The following is a 16227-nucleotide window of genomic DNA, read 5'->3' on the forward strand; positions in this document are numbered from 1 at the left end:
TGGGATGAAAACTTAGTTGTGGCAATAAATCTCTGCAGTTTTAAGTTTTTTTTGGTATATTGTTCAGGGAAGAAAAGTTCATTCCACCAATGCTTCCAGCATGCCTACTATGTGCTGGGCTTTGTTTCAGATGCTGGAGCACTCTGACCAGATTACAAACACCTGGTGGGCACCACGTGCCCAAAGAATTTGGTTAGGGACATTATAAGACGCATTCTACCATAATGTGGAAAGAGAATACGCACTGACCCAAAGATGTGCTTATAGAGCAAATTAAAAGTGGATTATAGAACACGTGTAGAAGAACACCATTATGTCAAAGTTATACATTCAACAACTCGGAAGCAAAGTCTGGATGAAACATAACAAAATGTTAGCTATGAGTTCTCTGAGTGGTTTTGATTTCCTCTTTTTTGGACATCTGGATTTTCTAAAGCACTTGTTACTTGTATAATTATTTACATTAAACAAGGAAAAAAATCTTGCTGAGAGAAGTGAGAGACGGTGTTGGGAAGGCGTGGCTAAAAAAAAAGAAAAAAAACTGTTTGCCATTGAGTCAATTCTGACTCATAGTGAACCTATAGGACAGAGTAGAACTGCCCCATAAGGTTTCCAAGGCTGTAATTCTTACAGAAGCAGACTGCCACATTTTTCTCCTGTAGAGTGGCTGGTGGGTTCGAACCACCGACCTTTCGGTTAGCAGCCAAGTGCTTAGCCACTGTACCACCAGGGTTCCTTCTAAAGCATGGCTGTCAGGGCACAAAAGAGGATGAAGACCCAGTAGAGGAAGGAGCTTGAGCCCTAGGCTGAGGGTTCAGACTTCGATTACATGGTCAGTGACAGGTAAAGTAAAAGAAACTTGAGCTTCAAGGAACTTCTAGGTGGCGCCTTGGTTATCTACTGCTGCTAAAACAGAAATACCACAGATGGATGCCTTTAACAACAGAAATTTATTCTTGCACAGTCTGGGAGGCTAGAAGTCCACATTCAGAGTGCTAGCTCCAGGGAAGGGTTTCTCTCCCTGTCAGCTCTGGAGGAAGGTCCTTGTCATCAATCTTCCCCTGGTGTAGGAGCTTCTCAACACTGGGACCCCGGGTCCAAAGGACACACTATGCTTCCAGCACTGCTTTTTTGGTGGTATGACGTCCCCCGTCTCTCTGCTCAGTTCTCTCGTTTATATCTCAAAAGAGATTGGTTTAAAACACAATCTAATCTTGCAGATTGAGTCCTGCCTCATTAACATAATTACCGCTAATCCCATCTAATTAACATCATACAGATAGGATTTATAACACGTAGGAAAATCACATCAGATGACAAAATGGTGGACAATCACACAATCCTGGGGATCATGGCCTAGACAAGTTGACAGATAATTTTGGAGGACACAATTTAATCCGTGACAGGTGATCAGCAGTTTGAACCCACTTGCAGCTTTGCGCAAGAAAGATGTGGCAATCTGCTTCCGTAAGAATTACAGCCTTGGAAACCCTATGGGGCAGTTTAATCTGTCCTCTAGGGTCGCTATGAGTCAGAATAGACTGGGTAACAATGGGTTTTGGGTTTAGGTGTCACTCAAAAAAGCCTTAGCAGATGGCTGAAACATTTTTTGTTCTAACAAAATCAGCATATTGTAACAATTTTCAGATGGAAACAAAGTGTCTTGCTTACAAAGTTGATCTCATTTTCCTCAGAATTACAAAAAGGGAAAAACACTTCATTAATCTAGCGACATCGAACATAAGCTATTTTTCTAAGTAAAGCGCCATTTTTCTGACTGACATAAAATATATTTTTTTAATTAAAAAAATTCCCTATGGGATTAGTATACTGGCTACTTTAATAGAACATGTCTTTCATCTGAATGTTATGGCTGATTCCCTAATTTAAACTTAAAAAATACTTCATTATGACATGAATCACTAATTATTAATATTCATTTACCATCAATAATAAATCGATTGCCATCAAGTCAATTCAAGTTGAGCGACCCTACATCCATGAATAATAAACAAAGTAAATATTAAATTGGTATATATTGTTTTTGATGCTACGGAAGGTTTGTCAATGCAAAGGTAAAATACCGTTAAAATGTGGCTTGTTACAACTTAAGTATTTTTACACGTTAAACTTTTTTTTTAATGTTAAACATTCTAAGCTAAAGGTCTACAATGTCATAAAAAGGCTGTCAAATCTAGTGACCATTTCTAAAGAAAGTGAGATACAGGGGACGAAGATTGAAACAACTATAAACAATATAATTTCTATGACACAAACGTAATTATTTTATAACAGGCGCTCTGGTGGCGTAGTGGTTAAGCGTTTGGCTGCTAATCAAAAAGCAGGCAGTTAGAATCCACTAGCCACTCCTTGGAAACCCTATGGGGCAGTTCTTCTCTGTCCTATAGGGTCGCTATGAGTCGGAATCGACTCAGTGGCAACGGGTTTGGTTTCTTTCTTCTTTTTTTTTTTTTTTACATCAAGGAAAATGTAGATATTTAAGAACCCAAAATCACTATTATTTTTATGATCAACACTCAGATTTTTATCATTTATACAGAATGCCCTTTATCTGCGGCAGTTATTACTGAGAAATCTATATACACTGATGGGAAGTTGCGTCTCTTGCGCAGGAGTGCCCTTGCTGTAACTTGCAGAGAAGTGTCACATGTGCTAACAACAGCTTGGCACATGGTATGCGATAAGTTATGAGCTTTGCTGCAAATAGTCTATAATGAATAACAGTTAAAGCACTGCCATGTGCGAACGGTTTGTTTCTTTTACAAATCATGACAAAGGTGTGCTGTTAGAACCACAAGGACACTTTGGGTCCCACCAACTACTTTTGGACTGTGGCAGAATCCAGATGGCACACCAGGACTTACATTCACTTACATGAATGCAATTTAACATGAGTCAGACCAGAAAAAAAGACCAGTAACTTGAGATGTCATCTAACAACCTTGTTTTACAAATGAGGAAAATAAAGCCCAGAATTATGAAAATCTCATAAATTACCCTCCTCCACAACCAAGGCCCACAGAAGCAGCAGTCGAGAAATCAATGGATGTACTGCATTGGGGAAATCTGCTACAAAAGATCTCTTTAAAGTGTTAAAAAGCAAAGACGTCACTTTGAGGACTCAGGTGCGCCTGACCCAAGCCATGGTGTTTTCAGTCACCTCACGTGCACGCAAAAACTCGACGATGAATAAGGAAGACCAAAGAAAAATTGATGCCTTTGCGTTACGGTGTTGGCAAAGAATACTGAACATACCACGGACTGCTGGAAGAATGAACAAATCTGTCTCTGAAGAAGTACATCCAGAATGCTCCTTAGAAACTTGGATGGCGAGGCTTTGTCTCCCTTACTTTGGACATGTTATCAGGAGGGACCAGTCCCTGGAGAAGGACATCATACTTGGTAAAGTAGAGGGTCAGCGAAAAAGAGGAAGACCCTCAACGAGATGGATTGACACAGTGGCTGCAACAATGGGCTCAAGCATAGCAATAACTGTGAGGATGGGGCAGGACGGCGCAGTGCTTCGTTCTGTTGTGCATAGGGCTGCTATGAGTCAGAACTGATTCGACGTCACCTAACGACTCTGCATAGGTCTTTCTACATGGCAGCTACCACAATGATGACCACTTACGGAGTGCCAAGCACTATGTTAGGTATTTTCCCATGAGTTGCTCATTTAAATGTTATGAAGTTCAAGGGAATTAGGCATACAAACCCTAATCCACAGAGGAAAAAACCAAGGCTCTGAGAAGTGGCAGAACTGGTCACACACCCAGATCCTTCTTTTACTCTACAGCCAGCACCCTTTGCATTAGGTCTTGCTATCTGTGGTAACCAAGTAGGGAGAATCTTATAAAAAATAAGGGAGGACATCTTATAAAAAATAAGGGAGCAATACACAAACGCTGGTAAATGGTGGGAAGATCATATGTCTTGAGACGACTAAAGGCCATATTGTTTAAAAGAGGAATTCCATGGGTGCCACCTCCCTATACCTTTCTTTGCATGCTGCAAGCCCCCGAGACCCAATATTTGCCAAAAGGACTCTCGCTCTGCTCTGGTGCTAGATCAAAAGTAGCCCAAGAGTGAGGCAGCTCACACAGCAATGGAGAGGAAGATGAAGGACAGGGCCAGGCAGCAAGTAAACTGCCAACTTGACTTCACTTCTATAGCTTCTCAGCTTCTTCCGCTTTCTGTCTGAGTTATTGCTGCGATTTTTCTCATGGGCTCCTAAAGGTACTTGTAAGTATCAGGAATTACCTGGCAGAAGACAGTAACTTCCTCTTTGAAACTTCTTAAGTACCTGCAACTCAACTAGTTTGGTGCTATGCTGGCCTCAACCATTCCTGGGTTCTAAGGTGGCTTTTGTGTTGCTGTGATGCTGGAAGCTATGCCACAAATATTTCAAATACCTGCAGGGTCACACTTGGTGGACAGGTTTCAGCAGAGCTTCCAGACTAAGACAGGCTAGGAAGAAGGACCTGGCAATCTACTTCTGAAAAAACTGGTCAGTGAAAACCTTAGGAATAGCAGCTGGAAGATGAGCCCCCAGGTTGGAAGGCACTCAAAATATGACTGGGGAAGAGCTGCCTCCTCAAAGTAGAGTCAACCTTAATGATTTGGATGGAGTAAAGCTTTTAGGACCTTCATTTGCTGATGTGGCATGACTCAAAATGAGAAGAAACAGCTACAAACATCGATTAATAATTGCAATGTGGAGTGCAAGTTGTCAAGGATTTCATTTTATTTGGATATACAATCAATGCCCATGGAAGCAGCAGTCAAGAAATCAAAGGAAGCACTGCACTGGGCAAATCTGCTGCAAAAGACCTCTTTAAAGTACTGAAAAGCAAAGATGTCACTTTGAGGACCAAGGTGTACCTGACCCAAGCCATCGTATCTTTAATTGCCTCATACGCATGCGAAAGCTGGACAATGAATAAGGCAGTCTGAAAAAGAACTGGTGCCTTCAAATTATGGTGTTGGTGAAGAATACCGAATATACCATGGTGTGGTATGATTAATTACTCTTATGTGTGGCCTTTCTAGCTGTGGCCTTGGAACCCCCACCCAGGTGATTGGGCGAGACTGTGTGATACAGTAATTGTGACCTACCAAAAGGATTGGTCTGTTTTGCCTTAAAAAGAGCCAATTCCAGAGCAGACAGAAGGATCCTACCACCCCAAGGAAGAATAGCCAGTAGCAGGAAACGCGTTCTTTGGATCCCTGTGCTGAGCAGCTCCTGGAAGCAGAAGACCGAGAGAATGAGAGACCGAGAGGGACCAAGAGACAGAGAGAGAGAGAGAGCGAGCAAGCTGTAACCTTAAAGACATTGAGAAACGGTGGCAGCAGAGACCCGGCAGTAGGAGACAGTGTGGTGGGCTTCCCGGCCCACGGTGAAAGAAGGATGAGAGTCTTTGGGCAGAGACTGAGGGTCAGGGAGAGGCGTGCTTGTGAACTCAGCTGGGGAGAACTGTATCCTGAGTGTTCCTGAGCCTGAATTATAACTGTTACTTCCCTATTAAACCCCATAATTATGAGTATGGTCTGTGAGTCTGTGTGGCCATTGCAATGAATTATCGAACCCAGTAGAGAATGCTGTGGGAGAGAAGGCTGGTGTCAGAGCTGGTAAAAAATGGCGGAGAGAGGGGGCTTGTCTGGCCTCCACCTAATAGGAGTCAGCCTCGCACTGTTGATTTTGGTTCTCTTTCCCCCTTTTGAGGTTGGAGGAAGTCAGACACTGCCCCCAAGCTGTTTTTACACATGGACCACAAGAAGAACAAACAAATCTGTCTTAGAGGAAGTACAGCCAGGATGCTCCTTAGAAGCAAGGATGGGAGACTTCGACTCATATACTCTGGACATGTTATCAGGAGGCACCAGTCCCTGGAGAAGGACATCATGCTTGGTAAAGTAGAGGGTCAGAGAAAAACAAAGAAGACCCTCAATGAAATGGATTGACACAGTGGCTGCAACAACGGGCTTAAACATAGCAACGACTGTGAGGATGGTGCGGGGCTAGGCAGTGTTTGGTTCTGTTGTACACAGGGTTGCTATGAGTTGGAATTGACTCATCGGCATCTAACGACAACAAGGAGACAAAGACTTTACTTTGAAATGAACATGTTCAGTTGCTCGAATTATTTTTAGAAAATGATTAGTACATTTTCCCAGTCCCTTACTTCCAAATCACAATTTCCTACTGTGGCATTTTTTAAAATCCTTTGTAAATATCTTTTATGGAAATATTTACCCAGGACATTTACCAAAGCCATAGGATTTAAAAGATAAAACAGATTTGGAGTTTACACAATGTGGATTCTTCTTGGAAATTCTTTTTAATAAAAATCAGATGTGCAAAGAAGAGGCCAAGTTGTTGAGCACTGCCCGCACTGCCAAGATCTAGGCATTTCAGGTCAACTTGCAAAGCTTACTCTCACAGTAGAGAAACCCGAGGCCACCATGCCTCACTCACTAACTCGCCTTCTGTGGCCACTGTGACCACTGTAACCACATAAACCAAAAAACCCATTGCTGTCTTACTTCCAAGGTATTATCACCCAATTAGCATAATCTTCTGATAAGAAATACCAAGCCTCAGTCTGAAGAAGGGAGAACCCCATGTCAAGGGTCCAGAAATTGTTAGCTGACTGTGGGCTTGACCGGCTGTAGAGGTGAGAAGCACTTGCATTTTTTTTTTTTCTCCTACAAAAGGTATCTTTTGAGTATAAAACTGAAAAGGAGTTTAAGTTTCCTTTATAGGACTGAATCCAAAGGATTTACAAACTTGGAATTTTTGCAGCCTGTGGGTTTGAGTTGATTGCTTTATGACTAAGCTTTCTCCTTACGTGAACATTTGAAAAAGAACACGGTTAGCCCGAGAAGCTGAAACTCCTCTCTAAGCCTTGCTAAAGAGAATAAAATTAAAGTACAACATGTAAAGAGAGAATAAAATGCAGTGCTGGATACGTATACACAGAGAAGCTGATCTCATGTCCATAATACACTCTTTGAAAAATGAGATAGTACCAATTAAACATGAAACAAGCAATTACAATGCCACAACTTTGCTTTCACTAATAAAATGTTACTGTTAATTTCACAGATATTTATTATAATACGTTATGAACTAACATCAGAGAAACATTCAAAATCAGGAGTAACTGCATTTCATGAAACCAAGAAGAAAAATGGTTCATATTTCTGGTGTTAGCCCAATTACAAACATTTTCTAACAAATCATAAAAGCACAACTTTTCACCTACTCAGCCTCAGATACAGCTGCTAACCTCAAAACAATCCACTAAAACTAGTTTTAAAATGGCAGCAGGGTGTTCTGGAGATATAAGACGCTCCCTGTGGAAATTCTGAACAGCTTGCCAAGGTCCAGGTACTTGGTGCTGGGCAAATTCTCAGGAGCTACTTACATCTACGCAAGAATGCTGGGAGTTCAGGTGATGATTGTGCTAACTGGGCAATAGTGTGTGTGAACCCTGACTAGCAGCTGCCCCCATATGGCTGCTGACTAGAGCCCACAGTCACCTCACCAGACAGCCCCATGCTCTGGCCAGAGCCCCTAGTTCGTCTGCATCTAAGGGGACCTTCTGAATCATCTCTGGGGACAACAGGTAGTAAAATATCTGAACAGCAGGAACCAGGAGATAAGCTGTCCCTTACCTTTCACTGTTCTTTTTGCCACTAGAAGAACTGCTGGTGGATCCCGTTCGATTGCGGTTTCCTTTGGAGTCCCCATAGCTCTCCCTTCGACCGCCAGGAGAGACTCGTTCAGAAGAGCTGGTCCTTTTGATGGTACTAAAAAAGGGGTGTAAATGACAATGATACACTTAAATACCATGATTTTATTTTATTGCCAAGTGTAACAGTACACACCAAAAAAAAACAAACCAAACCCATTGCCATCGAGTCAATTCTGACTCATAGCGACCCTATACACATAAACCAAAAAACCCGTTGCTGTCTAGTCAATTCTGACTAATAGCCACCCTTTAAGACCAGGTAGAACTGCCCCATAGGGTTTCCAAGGAGTGGCTGGTGGAGTCGAACTGCCACCCTTTTTGGTAAACAGTTGGATAACCTTTGTGGTTAACCACTGTACCACCAGGGCTCCAGTATACACATAGGGCATCATATTTCCATGCAGGTATTTACAAGTTAGACTGGCTCTAAAATCCTAAGTCCAGAGACAAAATGTTTTCTGGATGTCTCTTGGAATCAGTGCCTCTGCTCACTGCCAATGTGACTGTGGCAATTAGTGCAGCTCAAAGCAGTAGAGAAAATGGAACCTGCAGATCCCCAACAATATAGTGTGAGAGCACTCCCAGCCTAAAGGGAAACAGTCCTGCCCTAGAGTAGGCTTCAGTCTAGAGCAGTGGGTCTCAGCCCGGGGCCTTTTTGTCCTCCATTTAGCAGCGTCTACAGACACCAGGGGGTCGCTACTGGCGTCTAGTGGGTTAGATTAGCTCAGGTGCCCTTGAGTTGGCTCCGACTCATAGTGTCCTTATGTACGACAGAACAAAACATCGCCTAGGCCTGTGACATCCTAACAGTAGTAGGTATGTTTGAGCCCCCTGTTGCAGCCACTGTGTCAATCCACATCTTGTTGAAGGTCTTCCTCCTTTTTGCTCTCCCTCCAGGGATTGGGTAGAGGCCAGGGATGTTGCTGAACACCCTACAGTGCCCAGGACAGTCCCCCCCCACCAAGAATTATCCAGCCTAAAATGTTAACAGTGGTGAGATGGAAGAGCCCTGGCCTAACGGCACATGTGGAACATACACAAATAAAATGCCATACATAATGACAGAAACATTCCACCATATGTAAAATGCCTTTGTTTAGAAGCAGTGTCCACGTCAGGGTTTAACTTTCTTTTGTGTTAACAGGAGAGCAGAGTAGTTGGAAGCCCGGAGAGGGAGGTCTGGAGAAGGCTTCCTATGGACTGTGAGTTTCTGGAAATCAAATGAATGGCTTGAATGTGTAGTAATTACACAGTAGAGAAGGGTGAGTCTGCTCTAGGCAAAGGGAAACCCACAGGCATGACAGTGAATCCGAGCCAGGGAAGGGGTAACGGGTGGAGCGTGGAACCACCATGTAGGCTAGGTATCCCAGGACATTCGTTTATCTGAAGCAGCAGGTCATACATGTCTTCAGCTCCTATCTCATTTATCTTTTTTGTATACTTTGCAAAGCCTAGCATAGGAACTTGATTGGTATTTATTAAATGAAATGAATGAATGGGAGAATGGAAGTATCTCAGGAAAGGACAAGAGTTGCTTTAATTTAGAGGTGACTCTAAGGTGGATGGGTGGGTGGTGGCGTTCCTGGGCAGGGGCTCTGGGAAGAGGGTCAGACCGGGCGAGTCAGATCTGGACGCATGGAGTTGGGGTGTTGGTGAGACACACGGTGGGCTGGAGAAAATACAAGTCTGCCACTCACAAGACAGCTAGGGACAGGAATCGTCCACCTAGTGGTCACTGAGGGGCCACTGAACAGGGACTGAAGGGAATTACCAAGCGAGGAGGTGAGAAAGGAGAGAAGCCCCTGGGAAATACCCACTTACAAAGACGTGGGTGAGGAAAAGAAACTGCCGCTGGAGGCTAAGGCAGTGGAGACACTGGGAGGGTGGACTGAGGGATGAGGCCCGGCAGTTAGAAGTGTTGAGTGGCTTCTGCGAGGGCAGAGATGAAGCCAACTTTCAGTCAGGAGTGAAAAAGAACTGAAGAGCTGAAGGCAGCAGGGCTCCGGCTACTGGGCTGAATGTCCATATCCTTATCTGTAAGCCAGAGTGACTGCCTCTCTCCTCAGGTAGCTGTTCCCTGCCCTTGCTCCTCCTCAGCAGCCATCACACCCTCTGCCTGGCCGTCCTTTCCTTCCCTTCTCCCTCCTCTGCCCGGTCCATCCTTCAGCTCAACCGTCAGTGCTTTCCCTTTATAATGTCTAATCTCTCAGTTAATCATCTCTCAGCATGTTTTCAAAAGCTGTAGGGTTGGTCGCCTTTTGAAAAATCACCACACTCCGTGACTGCTTAGAGCAACAAGTGCAGTTTGAGGAGCAAACACAAATAACATGACCGTGAGAAAAACTATTTTTATTTTAATGCACTTTCTGCATAGTCTTTTTGGTGACCGAGGAAATGCTGGGCTTACATCAGAATCTTACAACTAGAATTTGCATGGCGTGCTTGTCATGGATTGAATCGCGTCCCCCCAAAATATGTGTCAACTCGGTTAGGCCATGATTCCCAATATTGTGTGATTGTCCGCCATTTTGTCATTTGATGAGATTTCCCTATGTGTTGTAAATTCTATCACCATGATGTAATGAGATGGATTAGTGGCAGTTATACTGAGATCTACAAGATTAGATAGTGTCTTAAGGCAATCTCTTTTGAGATATAAAAGAGAGAAGCGAGCAGAGAGACATGGGGACCTTGTACCACCAAGAAAGCAGTGCCGGGAGCAGAGTGCATCCTATGGACCCGGGGTCCCTGCACTGAGAAAGCTCCTCATTCAGGGGAAGATTGATGACAAGGACCTTCCTCCAGAGCCAATAAAGAGAAAGCCTTCCCCTGGAGCTGATGCCCTGAATTTGGACTTGTAGCCTCCCAGACTGTGAGAGAATAATTTTTTTGTTGTTGTTAAAGCCATTCACTTGTGGTATTTCTGTTATAGCAGCACTATATAACTAAGACCGTGCTTTAAGGTCGAAACATGAATTTTTGGAACGCTCAATTTTGGGACAAAGAAATTATAGATCTTAAGAGAGCATTACATTTCTGAAATTTGGGATTGAAGTCTAAAGATTATAGAAACCTTTGTGTTTAAAGTGCAAGTGGAAAAACACCCAGCTATTTTAACTTACCCATTGCTGTCGAGTCGATTCCGACTCATAGTGACCCTATATGACAGAGTAGAGCTGTCCCACAGGGTTTCCAAGGCTGTAATCCTTATGGAAGGAGGCCTGGTGGCACAGTGGTTAAGCACTCAACTGCTAACTGAAAGGTCGGGCTGTTCAAATCCACCAGTCGCTCCTCGAGAGAAAGCTGTGGCAATCTGTGTCTGTAAAGATTACAGCCTTGGAAACCCTATGGCAGTTCTACCCTGTCCTATAAACCAAACCAAACCCATTGTGGTTGAGTGGATTCCAACTCATAGTGACCCTATAGGACAGAGCAGCACTGCCCCACAGGGTTTCCTAGGAGTGCCTGGTGGATTCAAACTGCCAACCATTTGGTTAGCAGCCGTAGCTGTTAACCACTACACCACCAGGGTTTCCACCCTGTCCTATAGGGTCGCTATAAGCCGGAATTGACTCGATAGCAGTGGGTAGTCTTTAAGGAGGCAAACTGCCACATCTTTCTCCCGTCCTCCTGTGGAGCCGCTGGAGGGTTCCAACCATCAAAATTTCAGTTAGCAGCCAAGCACTTACACACTGCACCACGAGGGGTCCTTTAATTTAACTTAGTGGGATTATTTTCCAAGCATCTAGCACAAGGCTCCCAAGCATGGTGTACCCCAACCAGGTACAGGGACAGAAGAGCAGCAGCAGACACCAACCCAGAGCTCCTAGGCTCCCCCTGGAGTCCACGGTAAGTTCATGGCAATTTTAAGAATTGCACACATACCCTGGAAGAGCTGACAAACCACGACTATTAATCAGTTATGACAAACGTTAGCCAATTTTCTAATGACTACGACTCAATCTAGCAGATGACAGTTAACGGGGATGTGATGAGGGAGACAACAGCAGTCAGCAGGCACTGAATGCTTCATGTTTCATACATATCATTTAACTGAAATCTCAAAAGTCCCCTACAAAAGTTATCATTATCCCCATCTTGTAGTTAAGGAAACAAATTCAGGGACAGAAAGTGACTGAGGTGAAGTCACATAGCAAGTGGCTGGGCTGACTTCATCCCTGGTCTCCCCTCCCCACTGCCCCACATACCACTTTAGTATGATCATCTACAATTTCTGAAACCCAGAAGTACACTAGTTTGACATCGAAGTACACTGCTGGACATCTAAGCCGCAGGTCGATGTCAATCATGAATACCGGTGCATGAGTTCAGATCTCATAAACTGCAGGCAGCGGATGAGACCTTTAAGCCATGGTGTTAAAAGAAAGGTAAAACTACCCAAGGAGCAACTAAGGTTATACACACAAATCTAAGGCCCCTCACCTTGGTGTTGATCTATTCAGTTTGCATGCATTGAGAAGGCTCACAGACCTGTTTAATCTATATGGAAGAGGCACAGAAACAAAGCAGAAAAAACGTGAGTGCAATGATAAAAGCGTGGGAAAACATATTATAAGCTTCAATAGATTACAGAACACACAGCAGATATCACAAAGGAAAAACATTTTAGTTTGCATATGTAGACCTGGAGAGACTCCATCACCACTCTTCAGGGTATCAGTCATTCACACACCTGCATTAAAATGTTAAACTTTTTTTTTTTAATCTACTACTATTGTATACATAGGAAAAAAACAAGAAATTTCCTTGTGAGAGCCCAGAGCTCTTACGAATTAAAGAGGATTTGCCAGGAGTCCAAGTGAGGGACAGAAAACACAGCTTGAAGACAAGACATTCGAGTAATGAGGGCGGCCGGCCAGAGCTGTACATTCACAGTGGGGGCCTACTCTCACACACAGGGGGAATATCAAAGACGTTTCAGGCCTGCTGGACAGCAAGCGAAAAGTAACACTGTGTTTTCAAGGTGGGAGAAGTACTGGCCTGTGAGAGACGCTGCACAACAATGAAGTGCATTTTTTAGTGCGTAAGGCAAGTCAACTATTTTTGGTGTAGAAATGCATAGATATCGTCGTTATTTTCTTTCCCCTCCTGCTCTCTACTGTCACGTCCCATTCACAAACCTTCGAGTTCTGAAAATACAATGGTTTTTACATTATATATTGCATTGAATGTTCCTGGCCTGTTTAAATGAAATGCTGTCGTAGCTGGTTGCCATCGAGTTGATTCCGACTCACGGAGATTTCAGACAACAAATTTTTTGCAATATAACCGGTGATCAGGAGAGTGGCCCTCCTTCTTCTAACCATCATACAGTACTCCAAGCATAATAAGCTGCCATTACACCTTTCTTTCATCATGTAATTTGGAATTAAGAATTGGTTTTCCAAAATTTTGCTAAAAGACCCGAAACTTTTACAGTCAAACAAACCAAAATCCGGCAGATAGCTCTTAGGCAGGACCAGTTATTTTTTTGTGATTTTACCGGTAATAACAGCAGTGGTGACTGACCCTGTGTTAAAACAATTATTCACTCAACAAACACTTATTAGGCATCAATCATATCTGGGTGCTAGGCTGGGCACTGGAGAGTCAACGATGGGAGAATGGGACAGATCTCCTGATTTCTTCTGCAAATTATGAGAGAATTCTGATAGACTGAGATTGCTTACTTAATAATTAATACTTAATGATTAATAATTAAAAATTACTTAATAATTAAATCTTTCACCATCTAAAAAATATTGTTGTGGCAATTACCAAGTCATTTCCTAGAAGGCTGGTGGCCTGAGAAAATCTGACAGAACCTGAGCACAGAGCGAAAAACTGTATTGCTTCTGGTAAAGGGACAGGTACCCATGGGTCTTCCTCTGTTCGGCAGTACAATACTTCAATCTCTACTTTGTTACTGAGAATGGACTCGAAACATGAATTTAACATCTCTGTTTCAATGGATCTAAACAACAGAGAAATACATTGAAAATAATTTTTAAAAAGAGAGTCAAATCAGATTTTGGTTTTCTAGTCCTTAAATCGTGTACGTATTTGGCTCTGATCTCAGTGCAATTACAGATGCTGTATTTTTTAACACAAAACAAGTGGAACAATTTTTCCAAAGCACTATGGGCTGTCTGTTTGCAAGTAGCAGATACGTACCATTCTATCCTATACTTGGTGCGAGCATTTTTTTTACATAATGCTCTTTTTATACCAGCCTTGTTCTTTGATCTCTCTTCTCACAGGGCTGCCCCATTGTGAGGTTCTACCCGAGGGCTGGGAGAATGCTTGTCTTTCTCCTGAGCCAGGGAAATGCTGCGCTATTGTCTGCTTCACATCCCCACCGAGCAAGGTATGACCTACAGTGTCTTCCCTGGATTTTCTGCTGCTTTTCCTCTGACTAATGGAAACAAAGCTTTTCCCAAGGATTCCAAATTAAGCCCCTGATCGAAGCCTTAATTGGCAACACAAAGCACAACCACTGGTTGTTGGACAATTTCCAAGTGGGATTTTTTCCTTAAGCACCAGGCTGAAAAACACTGGAGGAAAGAAAACAAACAGACCTATCCTCTCAGCCACACATGCTCCAACTGGGCTAGTTTTGAACTCCGACACGGAAAAATTCCTACATGATTATAAACGTTTGAAATGGCTTGAGGGTTATTTTAATCTTGATATTCCAAATGCCCTGCTCGCTTCTTTTTGTTTCCAAATTCTCTCCCAGTGAGAGATCTGTAGGAGCCTTGTCACAGGGGAACACTTTGATGCTACCGTTCACGTTTCCAACTTCCACATGATGGGAACTCACCTCCTCCGAAGCCCCGCCAGAATAAAGAGAATAAATGAATCCCTATACCTTCATACTGAAAAGGAAGAGTCCTGAACACTCTGACCAGAAAACCATGTATTTCTCGTTGGCAGCTCTATGCTAACAATAGCTTTTCAGACAATCAAACTGACTATTTTGTAAATTAAAAAGAAACATCTACAGAGCCCTTAGAATACTTCTGGAAGGAAGATTACCATTTGAATACTAATATAACTATATATATGGAAACCCTGGTGGCGTAGTGGTTAAGTGCTACAGCTGCTAACCAAGGGGGTTGGCAGTTCAAATCCACCAGGTGCTCCTTGGAAACTCTACAGGGCAGTTCTACTCTGTCCTATAGGGTCACTATGAGTCGGAATCGACTCGATGGCACTGGGGTGGGTTTGGATATATATACATAATTTGGCTACTAACAATGAGAAGTCACGGTGGCACACTGGTTAAGAGCTGTACTGCTAACCAAAAGGTCGGCAGTTCGAATCCACCAGTCACTCCCTGGAAACTCTATGGGGGCAGCTCTACTCTGCCCTATATGGTCATTATGAGTCAGAATCAACTCTACGGCATTGAGATTACTAACAATATTATTCATTCATTCCTTCCCTTCCCTTCCTTTCTCTCTCTACCTCTCTTTCTTCCTTTTGATAATGTCACTGAGAGTAATCACCACCCATGAGCCCTTTCCAACATGGTGGAACACAAGGGCAGGAGCCCCAGGGCTCTGCTCACAGATCAGAGCTTGGTTCTTGACATGGAGTCCAGCCCCACAGCCCCTTATTAATGGACAGTGCCGTCTCTTGAACTTGCACTTGGCCAGGAGTCTCTGCTCAGAGTCCCCTACTTCTGACAGCTGCTCCTGTCTTCACTCCCTGTGGCCTCTCAAAACACTACTGCTTCTAACAAGTGTGCAGAAAGGAGGGGGCATAAATGAGTGATGACTTCCAAGTATAATTACATCGAGCATTTTTTGTGAGTCGATACCAGGGCTGACCTGGAAATCTCGACGGGGAGCAGCCTAGCAGAGTGAAAAGAGTGGGCTTTGGAGCCAAACAACCTGGGTTTGAGCCCACGTTCCCCACTCTCTAGCATGGGACCCTTGGGCAAGTCACTTTACTTCCCTGAGCCTCAGTTTCCTCACTGGCAAAATAGGGAAAATAATATCTTTTTGCAAGACTGTTTAAAGGACTAGAGATAATGGTGTAAGAAAAACCTGGCACTTAGGCTTTTATTATCACCCCAAAATGACTCTTCCACGATCTCTGATTTAAACAGAGGGTGAAGTACCCACTAACGCCTCCTTGTCTTCCTCACGTTCTTGAAAAAAGTACCATTTATAGTCTATTGTTCAGTCTGACTCCTACAGTCAGTGTCAGAAATCGCATACCCCAGCCTTCCCTACCTTGAATAAACGTTTCAAATATTAGAACGCAAAATATACTTTGCCAGGAATTCTAACTATCATGCCAACGTATCCTACGCGGTCTAAGAAAACCACGAACAGTCGGTTGGGTGAAGGGCGTCACTGCACTACATCAAAGTTACTTGAGACCAAACACAGAGATGTCGACAGTCAAATGGCACGAATGCTTGACACTGGCTCTTATA

The 16227-nt window shown here is 43.4% G+C and overlaps 1 protein-coding gene across 3 annotated transcripts in view; it reads right to left on the reverse strand.

The window, feature by feature from the left end:
- Nucleotides 1-16227, reverse strand: part of EML1 (EMAP like 1) — a 216549-nt gene that overhangs the window by 55450 nt on the left and 144872 nt on the right. For 2 of the 3 annotated variants that reach the window (XM_049897361.1, XM_049897362.1), the window contains exons 4-5: nucleotides 12222-12278; nucleotides 7699-7833 (exon numbers count right to left, since the gene is read on the reverse strand). In XM_049897361.1, coding sequence (XP_049753318.1) covers nucleotides 7699-7833; nucleotides 12222-12278 — 192 coding nt within the window. The remainder of the gene's footprint in view (nucleotides 1-7698; nucleotides 7834-12221; nucleotides 12279-16227) is intronic. The other variant, XM_049897363.1, reaches the window with a different exon arrangement.

Source organism: Elephas maximus, chromosome 10 (assembly GCF_024166365.1).
Source record: "Elephas maximus indicus isolate mEleMax1 chromosome 10, mEleMax1 primary haplotype, whole genome shotgun sequence".
In the NCBI taxonomy this organism is placed as follows: Eukaryota; Metazoa; Chordata; class Mammalia; order Proboscidea; family Elephantidae; genus Elephas; species Elephas maximus.